The sequence below is a fragment of the Micrasema longulum genome, unplaced genomic scaffold (assembly GCF_059751315.1).
Source record: "Micrasema longulum isolate JH-2025_06_02 unplaced genomic scaffold, ASM5975131v1 h1tg001557l, whole genome shotgun sequence".
Lineage (NCBI taxonomy): Eukaryota > Metazoa > Arthropoda > Insecta > Trichoptera > Brachycentridae > Micrasema > Micrasema longulum.
The window spans coordinates 1,056,229-1,071,105 of record NW_028278740.1 but is presented as its reverse complement, the minus strand read 5'-3'; the positions used below and the strand labels follow the sequence as shown (position 1 = coordinate 1,071,105).

At 31.5% G+C, this 14,877-nt stretch overlaps 1 protein-coding gene across 2 annotated transcripts in view; it reads right to left on the bottom strand.

The window, feature by feature from the left end:
* The window catches only part of LOC148274934 (gustatory and odorant receptor 22-like), a 59,336-nt gene that overhangs the window by 13,997 nt on the left and 30,462 nt on the right, over positions 1 to 14,877 (bottom strand). The window contains exons 6-7 of one of the 2 annotated variants that reach the window (XM_088236443.1): positions 8,931 to 9,002; positions 4,445 to 4,534 (exon numbers count right to left, since the gene is read on the bottom strand). In XM_088236443.1, the coding sequence (XP_088092569.1) occupies positions 4,445 to 4,534; positions 8,931 to 9,002 (162 nt within the window). The remainder of the gene's footprint in view (positions 1 to 4,444; positions 4,535 to 8,930; positions 9,003 to 14,877) is intronic. The other variant, XM_088236442.1, reaches the window with a different exon arrangement.

The window sequence follows — 14,877 nt, the reverse complement described above, 5'->3', positions numbered from 1 at the left end:
AAAAAACATAAATACAAGTTTTAAAAAATATAAACAATCCTGGATTCAAACTAAAGATATTAACTCTTTCTTTCGTCCTTTTTGTTATCCTTTAAAAATAAGGAATATTTTTATGTTTTTTTTCTTTCTTAATTATTAAAAAATAAAAAAGTACCAACATTGTTTGTATAAGTGTTAACGAAAAGGCGGACTGTAAATGAAAATCGAATTTCATTCAGTTTTGTGAATTGGGAAATATTTGAGAAAGGAATAGGTACATGGAGTAGATACCTACCTTTAATATAATCTGAATGTTCTTCAATTTCTGGCACTGGATCACAAATGAACTTTAATATAACAATGTTTTTCAGGACGCGCGACGATTCCAAACACTCTTTTATCCGATGTTATGTCAAGTCAAAAATGTTGTTTTGTTTTTGTTCTAAATCCGAATCTTCTAATTTTGAATGTCTTCTTTCTTGATGTTACGTAGGTACCATAAGGATAGGTCAAAGGAAGGATGGGAACGAAAGGTAATCGGCCAGGAATAATATCGATAAATGCTGTTATTTACTTAACATACTCCCGACCTTGAGGAACTATGATAGGTCCTCAAAATGAATGAACAAACAATAAAACGAAACTATCAATATCCAGTCAATCAAACCATGGTACCAATACCTGAAATAAAATGAAACAATACGAAACACGATATTTTTAATTCCTTGAATTTTTTGCAATTTGATTAAAAACGAATTATTGATTTATAGACAATTATGAAATACAATTTAATTGAATTGTTTTATTATATACACGATATTATAAAGTAATTAATTTATTGGTAAAACATATATTTTCACCACATGACGTCGCATTTGACCTTGTGATGTTCTGATAGTAACTACTCTAACTATATTATCTAAACCAGGATGACATTTTTCAATATGAATATCTTCTATGGGACGTTTATTTTCATAACGCTGAACAAGCAAATTGTATGCCACCATATAATTCTCCAAAGTTATAGGCAAATGACGAATAATATTTAATGCTTCATCTGATAAACATCCAATTAAATAATGCAATTTTTTAATTGGGTTAAGCCTAGTATCGAAATGTATAAGAGAATTAAATGTATTAATAAAATTACTCCACTCGGTAATTACTAATACAGAATATTTTATGAGATTCAATTTTGGCAAACATACATCGATACTGTCATTATTAGAACGATTAGTGTGACTTTTAACACTGGAAAATCTTTTTTCCCATTTCAAAATATCATAATAATTATTTAAAAATTGCTTATAATTTGTGTCCGATTCTAATAATTCTATTTCATCTTTTTTACTGTTCAAAACCGACATATGGTAATCTGTAAATGATTTATTAATATTTTCGATATCACTAACAGAAGCCAAAAAAATGTCTATATCATCCGGAGACCCATCAATAGCTTTATTTAAATAAGTTTGAATGATTTCAAAACGTATTTGCGCCATACAAAATTTGTTAATAATTGATGCGATTGTAAGTAGGTAAGTTATTAAGAAAATAAATTAAATAATAAATAAATCGAAATTCGAATTAACTAAGAACGATACGGAAATCACATGCGACAACGTAGGTACTAGGTACTTACTTTATCCACCAAAAGGATAAATAAGTACTAGACTGAAATAATCAAATAATAGTTCTATTTTTAAAATGTCAAATTCAAGGAATCACAAACAAATTTTCTCTGCTTGGAGAAATGAATAGCGAAATGACAATGGTACCAAAGTATGAAAAACTGCACAAACGGGCCATGCTCGTGTGGGATTTTTTGTTTACTATTCTTATTATTAATATGTAGTGCATTGCTATGCAATTGTTCTTTTTTTGAATACTCTGTTTCACAAGACAAGCCGGTTTCGCGGTTTAGTGGGTTTCATTATTTTTCCTTTTAAATTTCCTGTTCATGTTTACCTTACCTCTTGTGTATATTGTAAAAAAAACTTAAAATATATTTTTATTTTATTTTTTTAATATTTTTAATAGTATGCTTATTTATACTAAAAATGTATAAAATAAAATTAAAATAAAACTAACCTAAGTATCAAAGGATACGTTTGGGGACGTAAAGTGTCAAAAATAAAATAAACTGTTTTAATATAAAATTGAAGAAAATTACATGTGTCGTTGTTCTGCGATCATTACGATTTGTTCATGAGACCATTTTTGCAATGTACCCTTTATTTGACTATTTATTTTTTTTAAAATTAGAACGGAGTCGTTCATAGTATTTTTTGATAATACTATAGAGCTAATCAAATCAAGGGGAACAATATGGATTGTCTTCAGAGTAAACAGTATTGCATTTTTGTAAAATTTTATGTCTTCTACGGCTCACTATGCACTTAGGGGGTGAGCAAAATTTTTTATTTAATATGTCCGAGGTACGATTTTAGGCATCATTGACTTAATCGCATATTCCAGTGAATACATTATGTTCCAGTGTAAGACGCATGTTAATAATAACGTGTCAATACTAAAATTTAATACTATCTTAAAACAATCAATTTGTTTTTTTTTAATACTACCATTTTTAAGAAATCTTCTATGTACCTGTCTGGACCCCGATTACAATGGGAAGTTAACAGAGTTATCTTCGACTGTCTATAAAGGAAAACTGATATTTAAATACGGAAATGAGTATATTTGCATGAACACTTAAAGTATCTTCGTCGGTTACCTATAATTGAACGTGTTAAGAAGAAAAAATGTATGCATATTCTGTTTTTCATACAGAAAAAATAATTTTACGTTGTAAATAAAATTGAAGGTAAATGTTAATTTCCCATTATAATCGGGGCCTAGGGTGCCATTTGAGGACTACTGTGTGAATAAATATTTATTTTATTTTATTTATTTATTTATATATACGCCCAATGGGCATTTTTATGGATACATTTATACATAGAAAATTATTATAACAAAATTAGAAAGACTCAATGGTTTATAGTAGACTTTGTGGGAGTGGAAGCGGGAGAGAGGTGTTTATAATTGAATTTGATTCAGTGATCGTTTGAAAAAAGACAACTTGTTATCAAAGAAATCAAGACTGGTATGTTTGTTGGCAGACCTAAGAATTCTGGGCATAGGGGAATGAAAACCATGGTTAGTTCTATGGTTATCGGTATGAAAGAGTGAGTTCTGTCTGAGGTTTCTAGCTGGGATATTTAATTTTATTGAGCTCAGTAGTTCAGGCGCATCAAAGAGTGAGTTGAGAATTTTAAATAGGACTATAAGGTCGGATTTATTTCGACGGCCTCGAAGAGAAGATATATTCAAGGTAGTTTCTAACTCATTATTCGTATATATGTCTCTGGATAAGCCCAACCTCCAGCCTATCTTTCTTAAAAATCGATGTTGAACTGATTCAATATTCTTGATGTGAACTTCATAATATGGAGACCAGATAACAGAGAAATATTCTAGGTGCGGGCAAACTAGGGAACAGAAGATAGTTTTAAGGGTATTGATATTTTTGAAGTCAACTGTGCTTCTGTTAATAAATCCAAGAAGTTTTAAGGATTTATTGATAACATGTTTTATATGAATTGTAAAATTAAGTTTAGTTTCAAGTATAATACCCAAATCTCGTATACTAGACACAGATGATAATATTTCATCGTTCAGTGAGTAGTCGTATATGATTGAATTTTCCAGACGAAAAAATCTCATAACCTTGCACTTACTTAAGTTGAGATGTAGATTATTGGATGAGCACCAGGTGCTAAAAGACAATAAGTCAGATTGTAATAGTGAACAATCGGAAGGGCTGTCAATCTGTTTAAGAATTTTAGTGTCATCAGCAAAGAGCCAAATTGATGAAGTAAGAAAAACAGATTGAATAGCAAAGGAGCAAGGTGAGCACCCTGTGGTACACCCGAAGATAAATTAATGCTGTTTGAGATGGAATTATTAACCCTTACAAACTGTTTCCTTTCACTGAGATATGACTTAAAAAAAGATAACAATGGATTACGAATTGCAAACGAAAACAGTTTGGTCAACAGTATTTGGTGATCGACCTTGTCAAAAGCTTTAGAAAATATTAAGAAATAGCAGAAAAACAGAATATGCTAAGTGGCAAAAGAGGTCAAAATTAAAACATATAAATAAGGAAATAACATAAACATAGTAAAATTTGGCGTCGAACGGTAGATTTCGTCATTTATAAAAAAATACATATTTATCTAATTTTTTGTTTTGTACGCTATTTTGTGAAAAGGACCTAAATTATATTGTGATGGTATTTCTTACAATTGATATAGAGTAAAGTTTGCGCAAACCAAGTTTTGTAAAATTTCCATTGAAAATAAACGTAAAAATGGCATTTTTCAATAAAAAAAATGATAAAAGCGCCATCTACGAATAATTAGTTTCACATCGTTTAGAATCACCTTAATGCAAAACTTACGGAAGTGAGTAGTTCTCGATTGACATTCGCGTACCCCTTTAAGCTCACAGTGGCTGGATTCATCTCAATTGCTTGTATAAAATGATCGACCTAAAACAAATAATTATAATTATTAGTGCTGGGCGGAGTACTCGTTTAATACTCGGTACTCGGCGTATTCGGCGTTTTTTTATTAATCGTACTCGGCCGAATAACTCTGTTTAAATGACGAGTATACTCGGTTTAACTAAAGTAATATAATATTTTGGGAAATGTAATGAAAACGTTAAGACGTTCATTAATCTTCGAAACCCATTATCTTCCACTATGGAAATCGGTCGGTTGTCAATATTAATCTTTCGGATAGAGGTTCATTCTGTAAATCTTTTGACTCTTCTTTGTGTTTCATTTTAATATGGTTTAGCATCGCCGTCGTAGAAGCATTAAGTCCAACACCACTTTGTGAAATCAAAGAATTGTACAAACTCATCTTGTCAACAGTTTCTGTACACGAGGAATAATGTTTATAAATTATTTGCGCAGTTTGACGCTCACCGAATCCTATTTTTTTTGTAAAATAACAAGCCACTGATTAGCTGAGACGAAGCGTGAGCTGTTTAGACCCGTTTTGCGCCCCAAACAAAGCATTTGATTTATTGAACCGAGTTATTCGGCCGAATACTCAGTTTGGCAAACATCAAACTGAGTAAAACTCGTACTCGGTAACTCGGTAAAACTTGTACTCGGCGCATCTCTAATAATTATATTATATTTATTAAAAAATATTTAGCTTTATAATACAATACTACAAAATACACATAAGTAAACACAAAAATCCCAATTAGGCACTTTTTGTGGCTTGTTGGTGGCAGGGACTAAGGAGCATATAATAAAGCAAGTGAGGCTGAGCCTCACTAAGAAATCATTGCTATTCACCAGTACCTAATATGTATTTTAATTCGCATTATATCAACACATTATGAAAATAAAAAACTAGCAACCAATATAAAAATGCTCAAAGATGCCTACAAACATGGTCTGCACTGTGTTATTTACTGTAGGTACCTACTTAACATTTACGCATATTATACGTATCCTTCAAATCTAAGCTTCACTAGAAATTTGGTATCAAAGGCGCCACTGGTTGGTAGAGATTTACCCATATAAAGTTAATCCTAGTTTTAAATAAATATGTTTATATCTACACAGTAACAGTCAAAGTAAAAACAGTAACACCCAAAATATTAAATTATTAATTTTAAAGTTTTATTTATTTCAATTTTAATATTTTATATTTTTAAATATATTTAAATTCATATTATTATTTATTTGTATTTTCTTGTGACTATTATTACTATAATTATTGAGATACATAAAAAAAAACATATTATTACTTCGAAACTTTATTAATATTCTAGTGAAATTCTATTCGATTGTATAAATTGCACCTATTTTAAATTAAATTTTATTAAAATTAATCCAACAGAAATTCTAATAAACTGCTTTAATAACATATAATGAAAACTAAATTTTGGTCTATATCAAATTTTTAATTTTTCTTTAGTGACTATTGGTGTTCACATACAATCGGTGAAGGATGTTTAGTGTTATTATTTTTTCTTTTATAAATTGTATTTATATTGTGTTATCTTTTACTGTTTGTAAACTGAAAATAAATAAATAAAAATATTTTTTAGATAAATACTAAATCAACACATATTATAAACACCAACTTAACAAGAATAAATCATGAGGCGCGTGCGGTGACTATTATCAGTAGGGATGCTGACAAAAAATAATCATGCTCTAACTTTTAGTGTAGGTAGGTATTTACGTATGTACCTACTATAGATCCGACTCGTATCACAAAACGTACATTATCAATCAGTTATGTATTTGTATATTAACTTATATGTACATATTAATTAATATATATTTAGGTAGGTATTCAAAATAATACTATTATTTTTCAATTAGGTTGTAGTAAAACTCAAATTATCCAGATTAATGGGTGCTAGACGTTATTCCGGTCTACATAAATCCGGATGATTGGATTAACCATTCATTTTTTTGATCGGGTCGGATTGCCTTTGAAATAAAACAGTGAATTTTTTTTTCATATGCCTCCACTCAAAATAGTGAATTGGAATCACATTAAAAAACATGTCCAGCAAAGTTAATCGCTGGAGCGCCGGCAGCCAGCACCCTTTTTATTTGTTATTATAATATTTCCTTTATTTTGATTTCCTGAAAACGATACTGATATTTAGCAACCCGGATGACAGGAGTTCGGATAAACGGAGTTCTACTGTACTCGCGATTCTCTCTAACCGATTTTCTGTCTGAAATTTCATGGTCATTTGAATAAATCCTTAGCATGTAATAGCAAAACAATTTGTTTAACTGAAAAGTTTTGCTTTACTTTGAAGTCAAATTGAATCGAATATTGAATAGAATCACCTTTGTAAAGCGCGTTTAAGAATATGGCGATTTATAAGGTAACCTTTATGATAATTATTAATAGTCTATTGAGTATAAATTATTGACGAAACGCAGGCGCGTGTAATGGTAAAGCATATTATAATACCAAAAACAAGACCCGTGGCAGATATTGCTAAATTTAAATAATTCGCATATTATTTACCAATTTGCAAGGGAATCACTGCATCCGCCGTATGTGTGGATGTAACATTCTTAAGCATTATGTACCAACATCTAATAATATAAAATCAAGTAGCCACTCCCTAATTTTACTTTTGTTACATCTACTATTAATTATATTTGGAAGGACGCACAGAACTTCAGTCGACATGCATATGTACATTGAGGTGGGCCGTATTATTTTTTTTCTACTTTCGTAAAGGGCACAGCGATAAAAATGTGCTATATGGTCTCAAAATAACATGTGTGAAACATAATTACATTCTAATAAGTCTAAATGCCTCCGGATGAATATCAAAAGTTTTGATATAATTGTATTTTCAAGGTAAGTTCCAGTTTGGGTTCAAACCAAATTAAAAAAAGGTTTGTTTGATATTTCATCCTGCACGTCTAAGAACATTAATAAATGCATCTCCCAGAAACAAAAATGTAACCATCAAACTTCCTTATCCACAAACAGACCAATAGAAAAATAATGATTGAAACCGTAGATAGTGTTAAAATCAATTAAACAATTAATCGGGTAAATGTTAAGGCAAAAATCTCAAATTCAGCATTGAAAATAATGCACAGGCACAAGTAGTGCTTTGACATCATTTTAAATCTTATCAATCGAAAAATGACAATAGTGACAGTCTTTGCCAATCACAACCAAAAGCCTCAACGTAGACTGCTCCTATCGATAAGCCGACCGCCACAAACAGTACGATTATTATCAAGAAAATACGATACATGCGAAGTGTTAGACAAAGCTGGGACAACTATTGTTTAAGCAGTTTTACTGCGATATAATAAAAATAAGCTTCACCGGAAACGCAAAATAGCGCAAAATTGGCAGCAAATGTCAAAGTCCTATAAATAACTGATTTATACTTAGACGGGAAGAAAAAAAAACTTTTTATAAAATATTATAGAACGAGAAAATGCATAGAAAAAAAACGATTTTATTGATAATAGAATCAGTGTTGAAATTCTTGTGATATATTGCACCAGTTTAAAACACATCAAAAGGAATAGTACAGCATTCACCGATTTTTTCTTGGGATCAGAAATATCTGAGAAATCTTTACCTGCAGTTGGGTGTTATATAAAAAGTGGTAAAAAATGAAGTGTTATTAAAAGTTTATATTTGTTCTTAAGATGTTGTAAACTAACGTTATAAAGCATTTATATAAATGTGAACATTGATGAATTTGGAGACAGCATTCGTCTGCTTGAACAATGGTTAGAAAAACTACCTACTCCCTACTGCATATAAACGAATTATTCTTCTGATACTTGTATCTATACCTTGATTGCAACACATCCAGACCATATTTATTATTAGGTGTCCACCCATTTTAGCAGAGTTACCCAAGTGTCCTACTCAGAGTAGGTATTAGCACGTTGCACAGATCAAACATGTTTGTACAGAATAGTCGTAGCGGTTTTAAAAGACATAAATCCTTAAAATTTAGAAAATAAATTGCCAGGCAAAATATTAACATGCCCGATGGCTAACTCGTGCTAAATTGCATGTTTGGATAGAATATCCTTTTAAAAACTTAGTTATGCCCGCAAAATATGTCATCAAAATATGTCCCTGCTGTGCCGGATAGAAATCTGTCATTTTTTTCCCCATGCAACCGCGGCCCAGCTTAGTACATAGAAACGCGGAGCGCGTTTGTGGACACCGCAAAAAGCTCTAAACTCTAAATTGTTGTCTTATTCGCAAATAATAGTACATTGGTGAACTACATGCAGTGTATCTCGATCATTTGCTACATCCTAATGAAGTGGCATATTTCTTTATAAAAATGATTAAAAATAAGTGCATAATATTGAAAATATCCGGTTAAGAACTTACTTCCTTTTGAGTTGGTTGATCAATCTTCATCATGTTGATCGATAGTAAACTATCCTGGACGCCTTGCGCAACCTAATGAAATTAAATAAATTATGCTCCTTGCAATATTTTGTGTTTAGATATTATATAAGAAAAAATATATGACGAGCTATGATCGGCAGAACAACGTAAGCGACATTTTTGGCGAATTGCTTTTTTTAAGGAAAAGTGTTCCTTATTGCTCCCTGCACAAGTGTTAAAAACATCATAGCTCTATAAAATTCACCTGACACATTTAAGGATATTTATTTTGATGTATGTTATTTATTAAAAGAAAACTATGGCTATTACTACAGCAAAAAATACAATATTTACAAATAAACCAAGATTACTGGTCAATTATTGTTTTCTATGTATATTACTCCGCATCATTCCACCCTTAAAAAAATGTATTTGTTGACATATTATTTTAAGGCTAAGCAAGCAACTCCTTCAATGGTGATGTTGTTTGTTTGCTTCTAATACCCTCAATAGACAGTGGTTCTTTAAACCCTGTCACATCCGAAACCACAATGATCAGTATGGGCAAGAAGACATATTACCATATTTTAAAAAATATTTAGAACCAAGAATTTTTTTTAAAATACAATATTCAAAAAACAAATGATTGCTAACTTCTGCGGGGGAGAAGTGGGGGGAGCGCGGCGCAGTATTAGTCTCCTCCTTGCCCCTTCCTTGTTTCTCCCCTGCAGAAGTAAGCAACCATTTGCTTTTTTTAATATTTTATTTTTTAAATTTTATTCCTTCTAAAAAAATTATTTAATGTGCCAATATGTATTCTTGCACATACTGATCATGGTGGTTTCGGATGTGACAGGGTTATATGAACACCCTGTATAATGGACACAAAAATAAATGTAATTGTAATGTAATTATACCTCATATTAAGGTTTAGATATCGTAAATTGAGAACGTGTTTCTTCATTTTGGACAGTTAACATTCTCAATGTTTAAATATCCATATTCCTTCCAGTCTTCCATTTGTTGATTTTTGTGAAGTTAAAGAGCTGAAACCTTTATTGATGCGGACGAGATTCTGACCGAATTATTTCACCCACGTAGTAGATATTCCTCCATATTTTCAATGAAATACCGTAATTGTAATATTTTTTGGAATTCACCAGTCAATTTTAAATTTGAGACCTCCTACACGTGTATTGTTATCCCTAGAGAATAAGGTAAAAATATTGAATCTACTACGCCATTGACATATTAATACAATAGACATACCCTGAGGCCTCGAAAATGATGATTTATTTATTTTTTAAAGAAATATTTGCGTTCATATGATTTTTCCAAATATTTCACTTTTAAGGACATTTCCAAGGAGTTGTAAATCATTATAAGATGGGAATCAAGTTGGAGTAGAGCGGACCTCTGATCCATGAGTCCGCAACACTAGCCACGGGACCACAGCCCGATTTAACTCATGCCCAAACGCTCAGTAATACTCAACGCGTATTTAGTCGTTATTCAACCGCCAGATAAGCGTGACGTTTAAAATTGAAACAAAAATGCCTACTTGTGTCATGAAAACGAGTAAAAGCCTTTCGGATAAACATTGTAAAAGGGATTGCGTAACTATTTATTGGAAAGTATTTGTTCATGAGTGATTCACAAAGCTTAAAACAGTTCATGAATATGTTTTTGTTTTTTTTTAAATAAATAAACATGTACTTTTTTTATACGTCAAACTATGAAATCCAAACAGCGCAATTTTTATATAGTTTTTTACTATATATAATAAATTAAATTGCAAAGCTCTTCTTACTTACAGGGATGCACTGATAGGGATACGTTTTTAAAACATAATAAACGTGAGTTAATATTATCTTTTCGTTCCTAAATATTCAGTGAAAAGAAATAAACGGGGCTAAATACTTCATGAAATTAAGAAAAGAACCTGATTAGTATCCACCAAAAACTGTACCATATGCATGCTCATTGAATGCAGCTCTTATTCCTTTTATTCTTAGTGAGGGAGAGGGTTCAGTGCTATGCAAGCTCCTGACGTCACTGCGACCTGTGAATATCTACTGTGACGGGTCCCCATGTTCCCCAATAGTTCTCGCCCTTCAAGCTCAGTAGCTCAATTACAAATGACTATCGACGTGCTAATAAGTGACGTGATAACATTTTCTCACCATGGTTGTTATCATATTCACGATCACAATGCAACATCCGCGAACACCTAATATTAAATGTCAAAATATTTACGTTTCGCGACGTATAATCCTGCTGCGCAATCTCAGATTTGAATTTCACCGGTGTAAATATGGAAAATATTCCAAAACTGTTATTTTTATTTATTTATTATTTATCATGCTATTCATTGCATTAAGCCGGCAGTTGGCAAGCCAAATGTCAAAAAAAGCAATCGCCATACTAATTGTAATTTAATTTTCACTTTTTTGTATCAGATACTCCTTAATATTTTGTAAATGCAATATATTGTATTTTTTAATACTAAACGCCAATTTTTTTCTAGTGAACTGTATTTATTTCCGAAGAAAACAAAAAACAAACCGACACGAGCGTTGACTTAGAGATTACACACACGTTGACTTATGACTGCAATAGCTTAAGCACGTTCATTATTGTTCATTGTGATCGCTCAAATGCTTAGCATGTTTTTAAGCACGTCGATAGTTATTTGTGATTGAGCTACAGGTCTATAAAGAACCTGGCTACTGTGTGGAAGGCGAGAGTTTACGTTTTGCTAAATCACCCCCTCCAAGCCCAGATCCGTGAAGTATCGGGCTATTAAGTAGGGGGCGAGCTCTTTAACATCCTCAGGTTTAAGCAGTGGTTTCCTGAAGATGAGGCTCCTTTTATGATGTAAAGCATCACATTCACGTGGAATATGTATAGGTGTTTCCTCATCTGCACAGCAGAACCGACATCTAGAAGTTTCGGAAAGGTTCATTTTAGCAAGGTGTTTGTTCGATTTGCAATGTAGCCCTTGTAAAAATCAACAGTATTTAGTAACTATGGGTACGTTTTCGTGTCAATACTTTTTAAAATATTTTTCATTAAAAGAAAACAACAGCCATTACAACAAAAAAATAAATATTTACAAATAAACCAAAATTATGGCCAATTATAGTTTTCTATACATTACTAAATACAATGTCAAAAAAAGAAGAAAAAAAGCGTACATTGAAATAGCCACTCCGTATTATTCCACACGTAAAAAATAAATAAAATATTACAATAATAATGAAATAAAAAAATTGAAAAATTTTTTTTTGTTAAATCGAACTTAAAAATCCTTTCGCCGGTGGATCCATACGAAGCTATCAGTCCTCCCTTTTTTCTTCTTTCAAACAAGAGAAAAAAAATACAATATTAAAGTGCACAAAAAAACAAAATTTTAGGTAGGTACAGTTAGATTAAACCCTAATTAAAAAAAATCACTGTTTTTAGTTAGGGTGCTAGCATTTTTTTAAAGTTTGTTTAAAGTGAGAAAAGATATATCTATTTCCGCAAAAAAACGTATTATAATTATTTAAAATTCTGGGCAAAGATGCATTCTTATTATTATTCGTGCTTGAAATACCAACATGAAATAATTGTTGCAGCCGAGTTGTACGTTGAGGAATACTACTTTATATGGCATGTCTACGTATTATATGTCAATGTAATAATAGTACGCATAATACTTTCATTACGGCCACAATTTACAAAGTTCGCCGCCATTTTTTATTTCTTCGAATTTGATGTCAGACGATGGAAACGGCGGAGTAAAATTTTAATGTCAATGTCGATATGATTACATGAATATATCCACAATTGAACGGCATATTAACTTCTCCCCGGTCGATACGTTACTGCGGGCCCATGAATGCGTAATGCGATAGGTAACGATGATTTCAAGCATTCCCTTCCCATGAAAGAAGAGAAGCTTTTCGAATTTCGGCAATTCAAAAATCTATTACTCACTATTCATAACGTCATTCATCTTCATCATATTTTTGTCCCCACCTAGTCCCAGCCATAGGACGCTCCACAATAGACTATTTAAACTAAGCTAATATATATTTTTTTCACTTTTCATATATCGTTTTATCAGCGCTATGATTTTTTAAGGTTTTGTATTTCTATCTATAACTCCGCGTGTGATGTCAGAGATTCTCTTCCGCTTATTCTCTGTCAGTTCTGCCGATTGGTCCGTTTACGGTAAGCAAACCGGATATCTTTCACAGCTTTCATCATTGGTAGATTCATATGTACCAATGACGTCCTTCAAAGTAGTTCGTTTTTATTAAAATATGTTTTTTTTTTCAATGTTTCAAATGTCCACATTCAATTAGATCTAAATTTGTTGCAACAGGAAGGGCTAGTCATAAGCCTTGTAAAATGCCTAGACTTTCATATTCTGCTCAATGTTATTTTTTTGCAAATTTATTGATATAATTTTAAGTTGCTAGAATTCCACTTGTCCATGCGCTTTGTAGCTGCAGGACGATTGGTAATCTTGCTTCAATATGTAAATGTCATCAATCATAAAATACTTAAATTTTGTAAACGGGGTTTAGAATTTCAACAGACCATCCGCCCAGTAGCTGCAAGACTTGTAATAATCAAACTCCTATTAAAAAAAAAAAGTTTTTTTTTTTGTAACATTAAAACAGAATGTAAATGCAAGCTCGATTACTTATCGTCCATGCGCCCTGTAGCTGCAAGACGTGCTGTAATCTAGCTCCTATGTGTTATAATTTAAATAGATCATAATTGGAAAAGAGGAATTAGAATCCCAATCGTCTAAGCGCTCTTTAGCTGCAAGACGTGCTAGGATATTTATTTATTGTACAGTGCCCTTGAGGTGATTTTCACAAAAATGGAGCTATGCATAACAATACTGGAGGCATATTATGAATATTGAACCTGCCATACCTTACATGACGGTATCACAATATTTTTTAACACAGAAATTGCCAATATTATTTATGGTACCACAATAACACCTTACTGCTCAAATTCCTATCATATAAGTTTTACCATAATGAAAAAAAATATATGCAACCCTCATTATTGTATAGTTCACCACCTTTAGATAGTAAGTCTTTATTTATGAATTAAGTACAAACATTTCTCAGAGAGACTGGAGATACTGTTTATTGGGAAACATTGAGTTTTCATTTGTTTTTTTTTTAAGTTTTGAAAAAGTTTTAAGTTTTAAAAAAAAATATTGATAAATACATGAACCAGATACTTTACTCACAGCTCACAGGAATTATAAAAAAAAACTCATTTCGGACGGTACATAAAAAAGTAAACATTTTTGTGACAATATCAGTTGATACAATTCAAGATAGTAAGAAAACATAACATTAGAAACATAAAACACAGTATTTAACACTATTTATATCAATTATATTAATAACTATCACCGAAAAGATTTAATTATAATTTTTTTTATTGCAACACGTTTAGATTTGCTTTTCGTTTTTTAGTTCATCGGGCAGTTTATGAAATTGGGAATATTTTTCAGACTTTTTGACGAACTTCTCTAAGCGAAATTTAGAATTGTTGTAGTGAATATCATGATTAAATGTGTATTTTAAATTTGTGAGAGCAGAAAAGTTTATGAAATTTCAAATAGTGTTGGTGGTGTCATGCAGTGCCATTACCTTGAAAGGAAGTATTTGTACTAAATGTTATTAAATATTTGTCACCCTATACCCATTAAACTCCCGCCCTTCCTCTTTTTTCAACTGTTTTTCCCACAGCATAAAATATTTTCATAACCTAATCAGTGCATGTAACGGTTGCTTATTAAAATGCACGTCGTGTTGGTTTTATATTTTTGTGCAACAACTATGGTGAAGGTGTATAGTGGGTTTTGCATGTTGGTTTAATTGGTGTCCTGACGAAGAGACGGGTTCGTCTCGAAACCGGTAGACAT